A 14,002-nucleotide genomic window follows, 5' to 3' on the forward strand; every position below is an offset into this window, starting at 1 on the left:
CACAACAGACTTGAAATCGCCTGTGCTCGTTGCCCGTTAGTTACAATGTAGCCCTACTTAGGGCCCGAGCACTGACAGTGGGAGGCCCTATTGAAATTGTAATGATTATTATTATTATTATTCAGGCAAATTAAGTGGCTTTTTGGGGACCTCAACATGCTCAAATTCTTACCAAAATTTGCAGAAAGTTAGAAAGTGGTGAAAACGTACGTGTTCTGGAGGAATTGCAATAAGCGTCGCAAAATGGCTCAATGGAGACTCCCGGAACGTATTCACATGGACCAATCTTCACAAAAATCGATACACAGGTGTATCATGATCAGACAAACAAAAAAGTCATGGGTGCAATTGGAAAAACGCAACAGGAAGCCTGCAATTTTGCATTTAGTGGCCATTTTTATTCTTGAATCTCTATAAATGTTATTTTTTTTCTCTACTGTTCACAGCGATGGCATTTTATACCTGTTAGGCATTATTGATGGATACTGAGTCTTAAGTATCATAAACATCAGTCAGCATAAACAAGTTTTGTACATAAAAGTGTACAAACAAACCAAGGAAAAACTAAACTGTTTACAGATGAAAAAACAAATGTGACATTTTCTAGACAATCCTGTAATGTGGCAATGACAGCAACTTATGTCCAACTGTGATTCCCTTCCACTGGTTTTGTAGCCCTGAGCATCGCTGTGCATGGCGAGACTGTATTTATATAGTGCTTTTCTAATCTTTATTTTGTATTTTCTGATGAGAGGATTGCCTGAGAGGGAATTCTGTTGATTTTTGGGAGTTGTCAGCCCTATAATTATTTAATATCCAGCACTACAGTCCAGTCAATGTAAGATGGAGTAAATAACATAACTTTTTAACTACCACATGATGGAGGATTTATAGGTGAAGCTGCATTTAAACACAGATTGTGTCATGGCGGTGGGAGTAGGCTGTTCAATTCTGAAGGTTCATCCAACAAATGCATCTCTCCATTCCTGAGCATCCAACAGTTGGATCCCACTCAGGCAAACATATCCCAGGAATCATTGTGCAAAGCTATCTAGACAGCTTTGCTACAGCAGTGTCTCAAAGCAGCTAATGAAGCAACGATAAGAGCCGGACAAGTTCGTGACAAAATTCTCTGTAAACTGGAGACACTTACATTTTCAGTACTTATTTAAGTCCAGCTGTTTAGTATCTGCTTTAGAGAAGTGGGAAGCATCCCCTATAAAATTATTTGTGACGCCGCTTTTGCCTATTTGAAGGTATTTTTTGATGAACTTCTGCCAAATTCAAATTAAGAACCACCTTTAGGTAAGTCTTAGTTTAAGAGGTCTGTAATCACTTCAATGTCACAGGTGGAGATGCACTGACTAATTGCTAAATTACTATTTATGTAATGTGTCTCTTTTGTATGCCTATAACTATGCACAGTGCATAAAGGGATATCTGCATATAGCTTACCAAATATGTATTATTACACATCAATTTGTCTTGAAGAAGTGAGACGGATTGAAGTATATAGGTATGGATAAACTCCTCCTTAGAGCGTGTCAACATTAGTGTGCTGTACTGAATCACACATTTTTGTTACCTCAAAAAGAGCAGCTGAGCAAAAGGCTGGCTTCTGTCCACAGTGGCTAAAACCCAGCCCTGATCCTCAGGGACAGCATCCTGAGCTCTGCTCACTAAACCCAACTCTATCTGCTTAGAAGAAGTGGTGTGCGTGTGTGGCATACCCCCTCTTTTGCTCTCTGCCTCGACCCATATTGATTTTAATGTGAAATAAAAAGGAGAATAAATGTAGTTTGCCATCACAAGGCAAAGCAAAAGCACAAAATAAACTTACTATATATATATATATATATATGATTAAAATATTTAATCGCGATTCATCGCATTTATGTCATAGTGAACTCAAAATGAATCGCAATTAATCGCAAATTTGTATCTATTCTAAATGTCCCTTCATTTCTTTTTTTTTCCATAATTTGTTTTTCGTTTTGATGCTCTTATCAACATGGAAAAGTGGATTGGCTTGCTTTCTGCAAATGTTTTATTTTATTGAAAAACAACATTGCCAAACAGGGCGTTACAAAATAAAATTATAAAGTGCACATTTCAGGTAAACAAGGACACAGCCTATAGTGCAGTCAAACCATGGCTTAATATTTTCTTTTTTTCAAGTTTACTGTGAACATAGCAGTCAGGCAGTTAGGTTACCAATAAAAGGTAAGCCTACTACTTCTTTGCTTTCAGCCAGCTACTCAAACAGAGAAGCAACAAAATAACAAACACTTAAAATACACAGGCAAGTGTCGGCCTACTTTGAAACCACTCAACACAGAATTTTGTAGGTCTATTTGAGTCATCCCCACATTTGTGGAAAATGTATGAAATAATATAATAATAATTTTTAAATAAATAAAAACATATCGCTGCAGCCTAATAGCTTAAAAATATATATTTTAGTTGGCGAAATATTAAAACAATAAGCGAGAGCAGGTCAGACTGGAGGCGAACACAGATACTGAAGCTTGGTACCAACCAACTGCAGCGTCTGCTCTGATCAAGAAGCTGAGGCGCTGATCTCTGAGCAGCTGAGACCAGAGAAACTCTGTGTTTTCACTGTTTTCAAAGTTAAGAAGCAGTCAGTCACTGAACAGCTGCTTCACGTGAACGGGCTCTGATATTGTGTCTCTGAGCGAGTGAGCGGGGGTGGGGGGGTCGAGCCCCCGGACCGGTGCGCTATCTGGGAGCACACACACACACACACACACACACACACACACACACACACACACACACACACACACACACACACACACACACACACACACACACACACACACACACACACACACACACACACACACACACACACACACACACACACACACACACAAAAAAACACACAAGCACACACAAACACAGACTCGCCCGCTCCTGGTACTTCATTACGGCCTGATACAACGATGTTTTAAAACGGGTTTGCATTAACGTTGTTAATAACCCGTTTAACTGACAGCACTAATATATATATATATATATAGTTTATATATATTTTTTGGATAAGTATTTTCAGTACAAATTATCAAGGCTGAACCATAGACTGTGTGTGAAGATGGATGACGCATCTTCACTTGTATAAAAGCGCTGTCCTCTTGCACTTTTGACCAGGGAGTGGGACAATGTTCTTCAGGTCCCTCTGATACTTGTGCTCGATCAATCTTGACTCAATGAGGATGTTATGTTCAGCATCATATAATTAATTAAAGAGAAGACTATGTTTATGACCTATACTGCAACCAACCACCAGGGGGCGATCAATATGTCTTGGCTTCACTTTTGTGTAGCTGGCACGCTGTATCTAAATATATATATAAAGTTATACATCCGATTACTAGGTGAGAGGTTCAAGCAATAAGCATATCAAAAGTACAGAATGTAAACATAAAGTAAGCAACAAAACTGTAAGTCCAGGAGGAATCAAACCTCCATACATGAGGTGCCCTCATGTAAAATACTGTCCTACTAACTTCAGACTTCAAAGCACCATCAATGTACCTGACCACACCTAATTTTAAAACCAACACGCCCATCGGGGCTCAGATAGGCACAAATACATTTTCTATTAAACTGCATGGGCACTGGGTGATATAAAGACAACTTGTCTAAAACTTTCAAAGGGCCTTAGACTTCAATGTTCACTCACTGGCAGCCATAAAGCAAACAGCATAGAGACAACTTGAAAATCTTATGAATGTTGAAGCTGGTAGGCAGTTGCTCTAAATGCGTAACCTGCAGATGTGAGGACTCCACTGAGTACACTGACATTGCAGCCCCAAATAGGAAATATCATAATTGACCTATGCCACCCACACAAGTATTTTATGACAGCAATATTTCACACCATTTATTATTGATACTTCACTTCTGTAATAAAAGTTGGTTTTACTTTATTGAATGAGAAATGGAAGGGTACTGTGTATTCAGCTTTGGAGCGGTAAGGTGTGGTTCATCTTGTGTCCTGGAAAGGTTCCTCTCGCTGATCTAGTGCAGCACTCACAGCTTTTGGTAATTCAGTAATCAGGACTAATGTGTATTTATCTCTGCTGCAGCGAGGCTCCAGTCTCCATTATTGATTACACATGCCAGCAGCATCACCTGGAGTAGGTTGCACCAGTGATTTTAAATCGGTCGCTGAGTTTCTGTCCTTCCCAAGTTTGTCTTAACAGCTTGAATTGAGGGATTTGAAACAACCATTCAGAAACACAGTCTTTTTACCTCTTTCACAACTCCATTGAAAGGAGCTGTATTAAATCAGAAACCTAAGATGTTTAGTTCAGGCAGATACTCCAAGCCAGTTAGTATGGCTAAATATTTGTGCATTTCAGTGATGAGCAAATCTGTATACAGTGAATATGATTGATTTATTGTCCTTTAGGGGAATATTAAAACAAGGACTACACACAAACCCTTGGTGTATGCATGTGACATCCTCTCAGTCAATATCTGTTGCAACCAGGCCTCAGACTTCTGCTGTGTCCACCCTCCTACCCCTGCTTGAAGAGCCTCTGGCCAGTCAATCTAAGAGCCTCTAAACTTTAGCACCCACAGGATCCCTCAGTCTGTTCGCACTGTGAAACACTGCCAACTGTGTTCAGTGCAGTGCCAAGTCAACAAAGAGCACCTTTGCATGAAATTAAATTCAAGACAGTGCAACCCTTGGTAAATGTAATGTTTATTTTTTTGCACTAAGGAAACCCCCATGCATTACTTTTCCTCTTGCCAGCCAAGAGCAATCTCTCTGTAAATAATATGGTGTTTATATGGTGCAATTTTGGAATATTGGCAATGACAAAACCACTGCAGCCTTTACAGCTGCATACATTAGAGCAACAGTGTGGCCATGTTGAAGTCAGGGCTTGTGGTTTCAAAGACAGAAATGATAGAGAAGCTAGAAAACAGGTTTTTCTTTCAGTCTCACAAAATGCACTTAGTAAAACTGATGGTCTGGTGGTTGAGGGCAGTGCAGATGTTTCAGTTAACTCGCAGCTCCTTCCGCATTTATTGCTGAAAACTTATTTTGCTATTTTTGTCATATGGTCCTGACCTTTTTGTTATTTAGAACATAGGTCAATGAGTTTGAAGGTTTTCTGCCATCGCTTGATGATAAGTTGCCGACCAAAAGTAGATGCTAGGGACATATCGTCAGTTGTGTCCCAAAGTGTCATCAGGTGTGTCTGCAATTTCTGGTGTTAATAAAACAAATTCAGTTTGTCAGTGTGTGTAGCCAGCATAAAATGTTTTGTTATGGCTGAGATAAGGGGGCAGCTGTCATAATCGTTCCTAAGCTGAGCAGCCATACAAAAACAAACAATGTGAACGATCAAATTAGTTTTCGACATTTAAAATTGAAATATTGTATAATAAAGTGTTGTATTAAAATTACTTTGCAGTGAATTTGTTCCACCTTTCTGACTTATACTGAAATATAAAGAGACTAAACAAAATCTGTGACATCTGCATATAACATAACACATAATCATACATACTTTCAGTTTACTGTAAGTACTGACACAGGGCTCAAAAGGTAAAAAGTGAAACTTGTTGTAATTCTTACACTTTTAACCATCTCAGATCTGCAGCTGTCCCTTGGGTTGGGATCAACTGCAACAGCTAAATGTCATGGGTAACCAAATAATCTTTGAATAACTGAGAGAAATGCTAAAAGTGTTATAAATGTCTCCTTATTTTTAGGTTCATGCCACTAATGCTGCTGTACTTACCAGCATTGTAGTAGCGGTCCAGCTTCTCCCATAGGGGCTCATCCTCACGATGGAAACTGGACAGCTTAAGAGGTTCATAGATGGAACCTAGTAGAAAGAAAGACATCTGTTCAGACAACAACCTACCTACCAACCTACTTACCAGTGGGACTCTCCTATAATTTACGCTTTAGTTGTCCATGGATCCTTCTCTACATCAATATCAATAGCTTTCCTGTCAAATTTGCACGATTATTACTCTTTTTTCTTGAGACCATTGTGTTATTTCTTATATTCCAATATGCAGATGAACAAAGGTTTGCAGGTAGCAATAGCTTATGGATATTTTCTTTCATTAAATCATTCAAATTTTTCAATGAATATAAATGAAAATAAGCACTAGAGGAAAAAAACACATTAGACACATGCCATAGGTAAATTTGCTTTTTCACTGCAACACACTGCAACTCAGACAGCTCAACATACAAAACAATATTCAGGCCGTGAGCGTATGAATTCAAATGGTAATCTGACTCACCACCAGATACTCGAACATTTCCCTCTGAGCTGGGAGCGAGCAGGCAGGAGTTTGAAGGAAACCCCGTCTCTAAGACTTTCTCTATTTTCAGAGACTTTTCACTACTGAGATTTGCATTTTAATGGTTTCGACCTTGGGTCAATACCACAGGTACTGAAAAATTCACATTCTGACTTAAATTAGCATAATTTCCATCATGTTAAAAGTTGCAGGGGACAAAGCCAATCCATCTCTTTTTACAGATAACAATTTTAAAGAGCATAGAGGAAGTTAAATATTCCAGCTTTTATTTCAGATGAGTAGAGTGTGGGCTGTCGTGTTTGGATGGTTTTCAACAATCACATGACGAACCTGAGTGATGCAGACCTCTGACAAACTTATCAATGCAGTAAAATACTGTATATGACTTGTGTAATTTAGTTTGGTGTCATCTATGGGTCTTCCATCCTTACAAGAAGAATAACAAGATGATTGAATGCTAAAACCACATGAAAGACTGAACAATCAAACTATAGTAAATTATTTGTAATGTTTGACTATTCGGCACATCCACATTTTACCCAAGACTTTAATGACCATTAGAGATTGAAAATAATAGGTCTATTTGGTTGTATTTCCAGTTCTCAACATATTAAGCAAAGGTGTTCTCATCATGAAATAATAAGCTAGCTTCTGATGTTCAGATAACAAAATGACCGTCCTTTGATGCTATTTGTTGATCACCTCCCTACGTCTCCTCTGCGTGTCTGACCACATTGCTTTCCTCAGATCTGCTGCCACTACTTACCAAGTCGGACAACTTCCCGATGAGGCCGGGGGGGCGCGGCCACTGAATCAGCCATTCTCAAAAGGCGAAATTAAGGCCAATCGTCCCTCTCTCTCAGCTAAATCACAAATCTACAGCAACTCACAGGAAGGAGTTAGTAGCAAAGTTAGATTTTAGACATGCATGAATCAACAATGAATTACACCCTGGACTTATAATGATGACCATGATCACGAGCAACATGCACAAACAATGACAATGGATTGTATTTAATTAGGATTGAAAGATGTTTTAACCCTTAAGCAGAGGTGGATCCAGGAGTAAGGTCAGGGGGGCAGTGGCCCCAGATGCAATTTGATTGGCCCCTAAAGTGCCTCTGTACTATCAGTTGTCTTACTCTCACTTACAAACAATACTAATGATAAATATTACTTTTGTAAGTTTTTTTTTTTCTTTTCCTAAATGATTTTAAAGAACACAATGTACTTGAACAAGGAATCAATGTCAATAAATATTTTGTGATTTGTACCTTTGCTGTAAGTTATAGAGCTAACAGTAAATAAGGAATGACTTAAGTGTGCACCTCACTGGATCAGGAATGGTACATGGATTATGGACATATAATTGACCCCTCAGAGTAAATTGTGGCACCTTTATGACCCCTGATTTCTGAAGATTCTAGATCCACCACTGCCTTTGAGAAATGTAGAGTAATAGTGAATTATTATGTGGGCAATGTAAGAAATGTAATAGAATAACTCCGTCACAGAAGACAGTGTGGTTTCAGAATATTATACTGCTGAGTTAAAGCCACATATCAACTGGGAAAAAGATGCAAATGATAGTTGGTTAAATTGATAGAAAATTAAGGATCTGTGTGCCTCCCATTATCCTTCCTGCTGCCTTTTAGCAAATTGAATTTTCAATCGAAAGCAATAGTAATGACGCTATGGGGACGGTGTATTTAGGACTGAAGTATTACAAACAGGTTGAAAACACGTAGATTGAATAGCTTGATCAGTTTACAATCCTACAATGATATGGATTTATTACGTTTGAGGTACACCAGAGTGTAGGAAAGACTAATTTAGTGGATTTGTCACTATTCAGCAATGATAGTGTCAACACAGGTGGTGACAACCAACTGTTGCTGTGGTGTTTGTATCCCTACACTGTTAAATACTGTAATACAGTGGCACCACTTTCCCTCACGTGTTTACCAGTGTATGAAAGGCACAGTCTGCTTACACAAACACACAAACGAACCCAGACACACAAACAACACACAGTAAGCTCAGGTTGAGATGTGACAGTGAAAGCAGACCTGGTGAGAGGATCTTAAAATAGCTCCTCTGACCTTTCATGCCTGCACCCTCACTGCAGTGGACACATTAAATGGGCAGATCGAGTCATATTATTTAGCACCGCCACGTTCAGGGGCTTCACAAACACACAGTGTCACACAAGCAACGACACTCAAGCAACGACCGGACGGGTCATGCAAAGAAACAAGTCAGACCTGATCGTTTTGATCGGGTTTTGAATTCCAGGAGTTTCCAACCGACATCTGCCAGGCTCGCCATGTTCAAACAGCGTCCAAATCACTAGCACGTTTAAGCTTTTCCGGCATTGTCTTTCAAAATAAAATATATGCAGTTCTGCTCCCGTGCAGCCATGCTTACAATTTGAAGTAACCTTTTTATAAACCATATACTTACTATTTGAGCTTAAATTTACATTAATATAATCGACTTTTAATGTGGTATGTTTGTAATCTTCTGTTTATTTCAAGATATATTTATGCTAGACGTTTAGTCTGAAAGTAAACTTCCTCCTTTTCCAAGTTAGCTCTAGATAACTCTAGCTAGCTTGATACAGCTGTCAACTGTCAAACGTGCGGAAGCACGACATTGACGTAAACAAGGAAACGCTGATTTCACATGGTTTAAACCTTATCTTGCATGATCGTTCCGGGTGTTTTCAGACAAGATGACAACCTAAGAGCACATGTCTAACTTGAAGATGGATCTTTCGACATAATGCGTAATTGAAGTGAAATACCCTGTCGTCAAGCCTGTCGTAAAGCGGAGTGCCGTACTGCAGTCGGTGTTGTTGTGAGGAGCTGAAACAGCAGAAGGATGTGGATATCACAATTAAACACTTTGACTATTTTATTAGCTTTTGTAGGACGGTACCACACGTCAGCTCTTCAGGATGTTACTGCGGACCTCTTCGGTGCCGAGAATTACGGGACGGTGGCGGCGTTTGGGGATTTTAACTCGGATAAACAGACAGACATCTTCATGATCAGAGAGCGTACGTGAACGCCTCAGCACTTTACCGCTAATTAACCGCGATTACTATGAGACCTGGCGACATTTACATTATTTACAGATAAACTGTTATTCAGCGGTGTCGCAGTAATGATAGACATTGACTTTTGAAACGCAAATATGATTTAATTCGTCTGTTGAGTGCCTTACGTCTAATGTGTGTACAAGCTATTTACAGTGTCGTTAAACAAACGATTGAGAAAGAGACTCTGACGGAGATGAACCAAGATTTAGCTCATTTAATTTATTTACTAATAAGTAATTAATATACATGTTGTTGACTTTTTCCGGTTTCAGAGTCTGAACTGGTCATATTCCTGGCGGACTCGAAAATACCCTACTTCAAGCCCAAAGTCCAAAACGTTAAAAACTCTTTGCCAAGGTAAATCATGTTAATAGTAAATTTTGCATCGTTATTCCATTTACACTTGATCTGGTATATGCAAAGTCCTCATTTCCATTTTCCTTTCCTTCAGTACAGTGAAGGTGTCTTTCCTCATAGGGAAGTTATGTTTGCTCTGTAGGTGGGAAATGTTTGTATAGGAGTGGAAGGAGCACCATGTGACCATGTGACCACTAACACACAGTCTTTCCTCCTGCTGCAGGAACACCATCATCACCAGCGTGGTCCCTGGAGACTATGATGGAGACTCACAGATGGATGTTCTTCTCACAGCTCAGACCACCCCCCAAACAGCAACATCTGTTTTCATCTTTTGGGGGAACAACCAGACATTAGGTACACTTTCAACAGTGAGAAGAAGCTGCACACTTCTGACTTAAATGTACCCCGGGTGGGGTCTGCAATCTCAGGGTTACTATTTATCTTTAGCTCAATAAACTGACCAAGCATGTGCAGTGGTACGCCAATAAACATGTAATAATGTGTAATATTTATAAAATATACAGTTCGGCTGGGCTATAAAACAATATCAATTAGAGTTGCACTCAGTGGAAGATTTACCTCTGCTAAGGCCCAACAGCCTCCTTAAATTAAAGACCGCACTACGTTTCTCCACTTCATGTAGGAGTTAAAGGTGTCTCTCCCCATTTGATACCATACAGCAGGTGGAAAAAGCTTTCACTCCTATCCAACCACATTTAAATCCACAAGATGAGAAACTCATACCAACCCTCCATCAAACCTCCATCAAAATATCTGAATTTTCCATCAAGATTCAAACATTGTTCTCAGATAAATCAAGGAAAATGTTGAAAACGACCCTATCTCACAATGTTAAAGAAAGTGACAAAAATTCTAGGATCTGCCCCCTGATATGGATCAGCACCAAAATTGGATGGGTTCTTCCCTGACCTTTACCAAATTCTCCCACTAAATGTTATGGTAATTTAATTAGTAGTTTTAGTTAAATCCTGGTAACTGACAAACAACTAACACTGACGAAAACATAACCTCATTGGCAGAGGTAGTAAATGTCTCACTGTAATATTCATCAATAGCAAAGTTACAAAGCTGTACATATCAATTTAATCCTTTTTACAAGCACAGTGAGGAATCAAAAGACATAATTGATCTACCTCAGATTTGTAAAATGAGCACAGCCTGCTCTCATGTTTTCGTCACCCTCTATAATGAGACAGTTTTGGCCTTTTATTCTGAATCAATCCACAGTTACATTGTCATAATTTTGCCTTAAGTGATGGCTGGGTTTTTTTTTCAGTGTTGGGACTGTTTATGCCAGCTCCCTGTTACAAGATCATGGCTTGAATATAACAGAGCCTGTGTGGCCTGTTATCATTCATCCCAGAACAGGACATCTGTGAAATGACTTAACATGATTTAATAAATTGTTTTTATAAAGTTACGTGTACAGTGATATATTGTTGAAAATTCACTCTTTATTCTGCTTCCGTTTACTCATGAACTGTTCATCCTTTTTTAGATATGGATTGGCTCAGACTGAACAAGACCTTCACAGATCAACCCCTTGTGATGGAGTAAGTATCCCTCAGAATGGTGTTCATATAAACTGTAGTTTAGATATTTTGCTCAAAATGATGGCTGTGTTTATGTTTTTCAGAATCAAATTAAAACAAGTTTTTTTTGTATTTTGTATTTGTGTATTTCATTTTAGATAATATTAAAATAAAAGGTTTATTAGGTATGAGCACAACAAAGTTCAGTGATGGTAGACTCAGTAGGCAGAACTACAAACTGGAGAATCATTGTCGTTGCTCCACCATTTTCATGACCAAAGACTTAATTTACATCGATGAGTCGCAGCCGCTGCTGCCAATGAGTATTGATCGTCTGTTTATTTCAAATTTGAATATTGTAATCTCACCAATTTCATCACTGCACGCCCTTGGGCCCTTAACATTACAACTACCAAGTGTGAAGTAAATTAGAAGAAGGGTTATCGAGATATTTGAGTCACAGGTAGACAGAGATTTATGGAATTATTAGAAGTATATTTAAAACAATTCATTATAGTGCAGTTCATTGCAACAAGTCACTTGGGTCCACACCTCCATACCTCTCCCTGTGTGAGCAATAACTCAATATTAAGAGTATTTTCTGCCCGACTGTATTGTTTGTACAGTATCTAATGAAATGTCAGCTGAGTACACACATTCTAATTTAGTGTGTTGTCCCACAGCTTCAATGGGGACATGATCCCAGATATTTTTGGAGTCACAGACTCGGCACTTACTGAAGTCTGCTATCTCACCAGCAGGTAATGTAACCATTAAACTGACTTATCAATCAGTATGTATTTTTCTGTTGTTCTCGTTCTTTCTAACAATCTTACATTCTGCTCTTGCCTGATGGTTTTTCTGCCCTTCAGGGTTCAAGTGTGGCAGAATGTGCTGACTTCACCTATCAAAATGCGAAACCTTCACTCTCATGCTTTCATTGACCTCAACAAGGACTTCACAGCTGGTAAGTCAGTGATGTTTTAAAGCAAAGTCCTCTTTTTTGCCGTTGTTTTAGGTCCTGCAGCATTATTCTTCTCTGATGTCTTCAAATCTTTGAATTTCTAGCAAAATCAGCCAAAACTCTTTTCTAATCTCTTACATGTGAAATATATGGGTTTGTGTGGGAAGGGAATTTGTTGATTGGAATTCAAACTTAAGGTTGTGTGAAGTACAATTTTTTTTTTCTTTATTTCTCTGTCCAAATTTTCCACTAGGCCTGAAATATTTCAATATAATAAGTTTGTTTCCGGGATGGCAGGTTGATGAAGGGGGCTTAGATACACATCACATTAGATACCTGCAGATGTCATATCACAATAGAAATTGGAATTAAAATGGTTTTGTAGCTCCCGACCTGATGAGCAGTTCTGAGTCCTGAGTTGTGCACATCTGGCATATCTGCTCTATAGTGTGAAACCAGGCCGCTGCTTTATTTGTGTGACGTCTGGAAGTTGTAGCTGAAGGACAAAAACACAGCGTGACTCAATGGCATTACAGGTCGTTTATGTTGTTGACTAATGACCTGTTTCATGTTTGCTTTAAATATCATGCATAGATTTACATACCCTGCTCATCCTTCCTGATGTACTGTACAAAAGCATGTGACTACACCTCCCTATACTTTTTGTTATTTATATAAATAATACAATTGGTCATCGAACCTTGTTTATGGAGCTTATGAAAAATATTTAAATTAGTAAAACTATGTAAAAATTGTAATGTACAGCACAATTTCCGATCCAAAAAATATTTATTGTTTTTTTTAACTTGTAATCACTGTGTTTGAATTAGCAGCTCATTTGCTTTTTCGTCCCACTTTTCTCTCTTTATTTTCTATCAACTCAAGCATTTTCTGAGCTGTTACTGTTGCATAAAGTACGTGCTTATTGGAAATTGCCATTATGAGTGTCTCCCTTCAGCTGAAAACATTATTACTTAGTGCGACACAAAAATCCATGATCTGCTTCTTGTATCAAATCTGGCTATTTGCCGGTGAAATGATCTCCTAATTTTCTGTGGCTGTCTGGTTTTGTAAATTCTGCCCCAGAACGATGCTGATCACAATAGGAAACATGAAGTGATGACGCTTTAATCCTAATGCAAATACACAAACTTTGCATCATGAAGTGACTTCCACAAAGTTTCTCATGCTCCTCTAGAAGAACTCCAGCAACCAGACAGAGATAGAAACATATGTTCGATGCAAACATTTTTCTAGTTGGCTAATAGAGATGTTTATTACATTATTGTAATTGTTTATTATTATTGTTTTACAGCATCTCGCTCCTGCCCTGCCCACTAAGTGTAGCGCTGTCACTTAGACTTATGGTAGGATTTTTTCTTTCCTCTGGAAACTAATCCTTGTGTTCAAGGTATTCAGAGAGGATTTAGTCATGTCATACTCACTGCAGGTATCTTTTTGTGCCATGTGGTTTTATTCCCAGGGCTGTCACAGTTTAACCAGAGCAGATTTATATTCATATTTAATACTATCTATTGGGATTAGGAGAGTGTCAATAAACGTGCACTTTTTGAGAGAGACTGAAGAAAATGAATAATGGTTCCAATATTTTGGTTGTTGTGTTTGTTTGAAAAGAGATTGGATTATGTTAGTCGGACATCAATGGTTTGTTCACTGCAACTCATCTGTCAGTCAGAGTGT

The 14,002-nt window shown here is 38.6% G+C and overlaps 2 protein-coding genes across 9 annotated transcripts in view; one reads left to right on the plus strand and one right to left on the minus strand.

The window, feature by feature from the left end:
* Positions 1-8,661, minus strand: part of phkb (phosphorylase kinase, beta) — a 106,334-nt gene extending 97,673 nt beyond the window's left edge. For 7 of the 8 annotated variants that reach the window (XM_062390020.1, XM_062389993.1, XM_062390028.1 and 4 more), the window contains exons 1-2: positions 8,586-8,650; positions 5,784-5,870 (exon numbers count right to left, since the gene is read on the minus strand). In XM_062390020.1, the coding sequence (XP_062246004.1) occupies positions 5,784-5,870; positions 8,586-8,649 (151 nt within the window). In that variant the 5' untranslated portion in view covers position 8,650. Of the gene's footprint in view, positions 1-5,783; positions 5,871-7,087; positions 7,198-8,585 lie in introns of all 8 variants that reach the window. The other variant, XM_062389986.1, reaches the window with a different exon arrangement.
* Positions 8,662-9,008: 347 nt separating this feature from the next.
* itfg1 (integrin alpha FG-GAP repeat containing 1) overlaps positions 9,009-14,002 on the plus strand; it is a 140,924-nt gene continuing 135,930 nt past the window's right edge. The window contains exons 1-6 of the mRNA XM_062390039.1: positions 9,009-9,382; positions 9,697-9,781; positions 10,005-10,138; positions 11,304-11,358; positions 12,021-12,098; positions 12,210-12,304. Of these exons, the coding sequence (XP_062246023.1) occupies positions 9,205-9,382; positions 9,697-9,781; positions 10,005-10,138; positions 11,304-11,358; positions 12,021-12,098; positions 12,210-12,304 (625 nt within the window). The 5' untranslated portion in view covers positions 9,009-9,204. The remainder of the gene's footprint in view (positions 9,383-9,696; positions 9,782-10,004; positions 10,139-11,303; positions 11,359-12,020; positions 12,099-12,209; positions 12,305-14,002) is intronic.

The sequence above is a fragment of the Platichthys flesus genome, chromosome 1 (genome assembly GCF_949316205.1).
Source record: "Platichthys flesus chromosome 1, fPlaFle2.1, whole genome shotgun sequence".
Lineage (NCBI taxonomy): Eukaryota > Metazoa > Chordata > Actinopteri > Pleuronectiformes > Pleuronectidae > Platichthys > Platichthys flesus.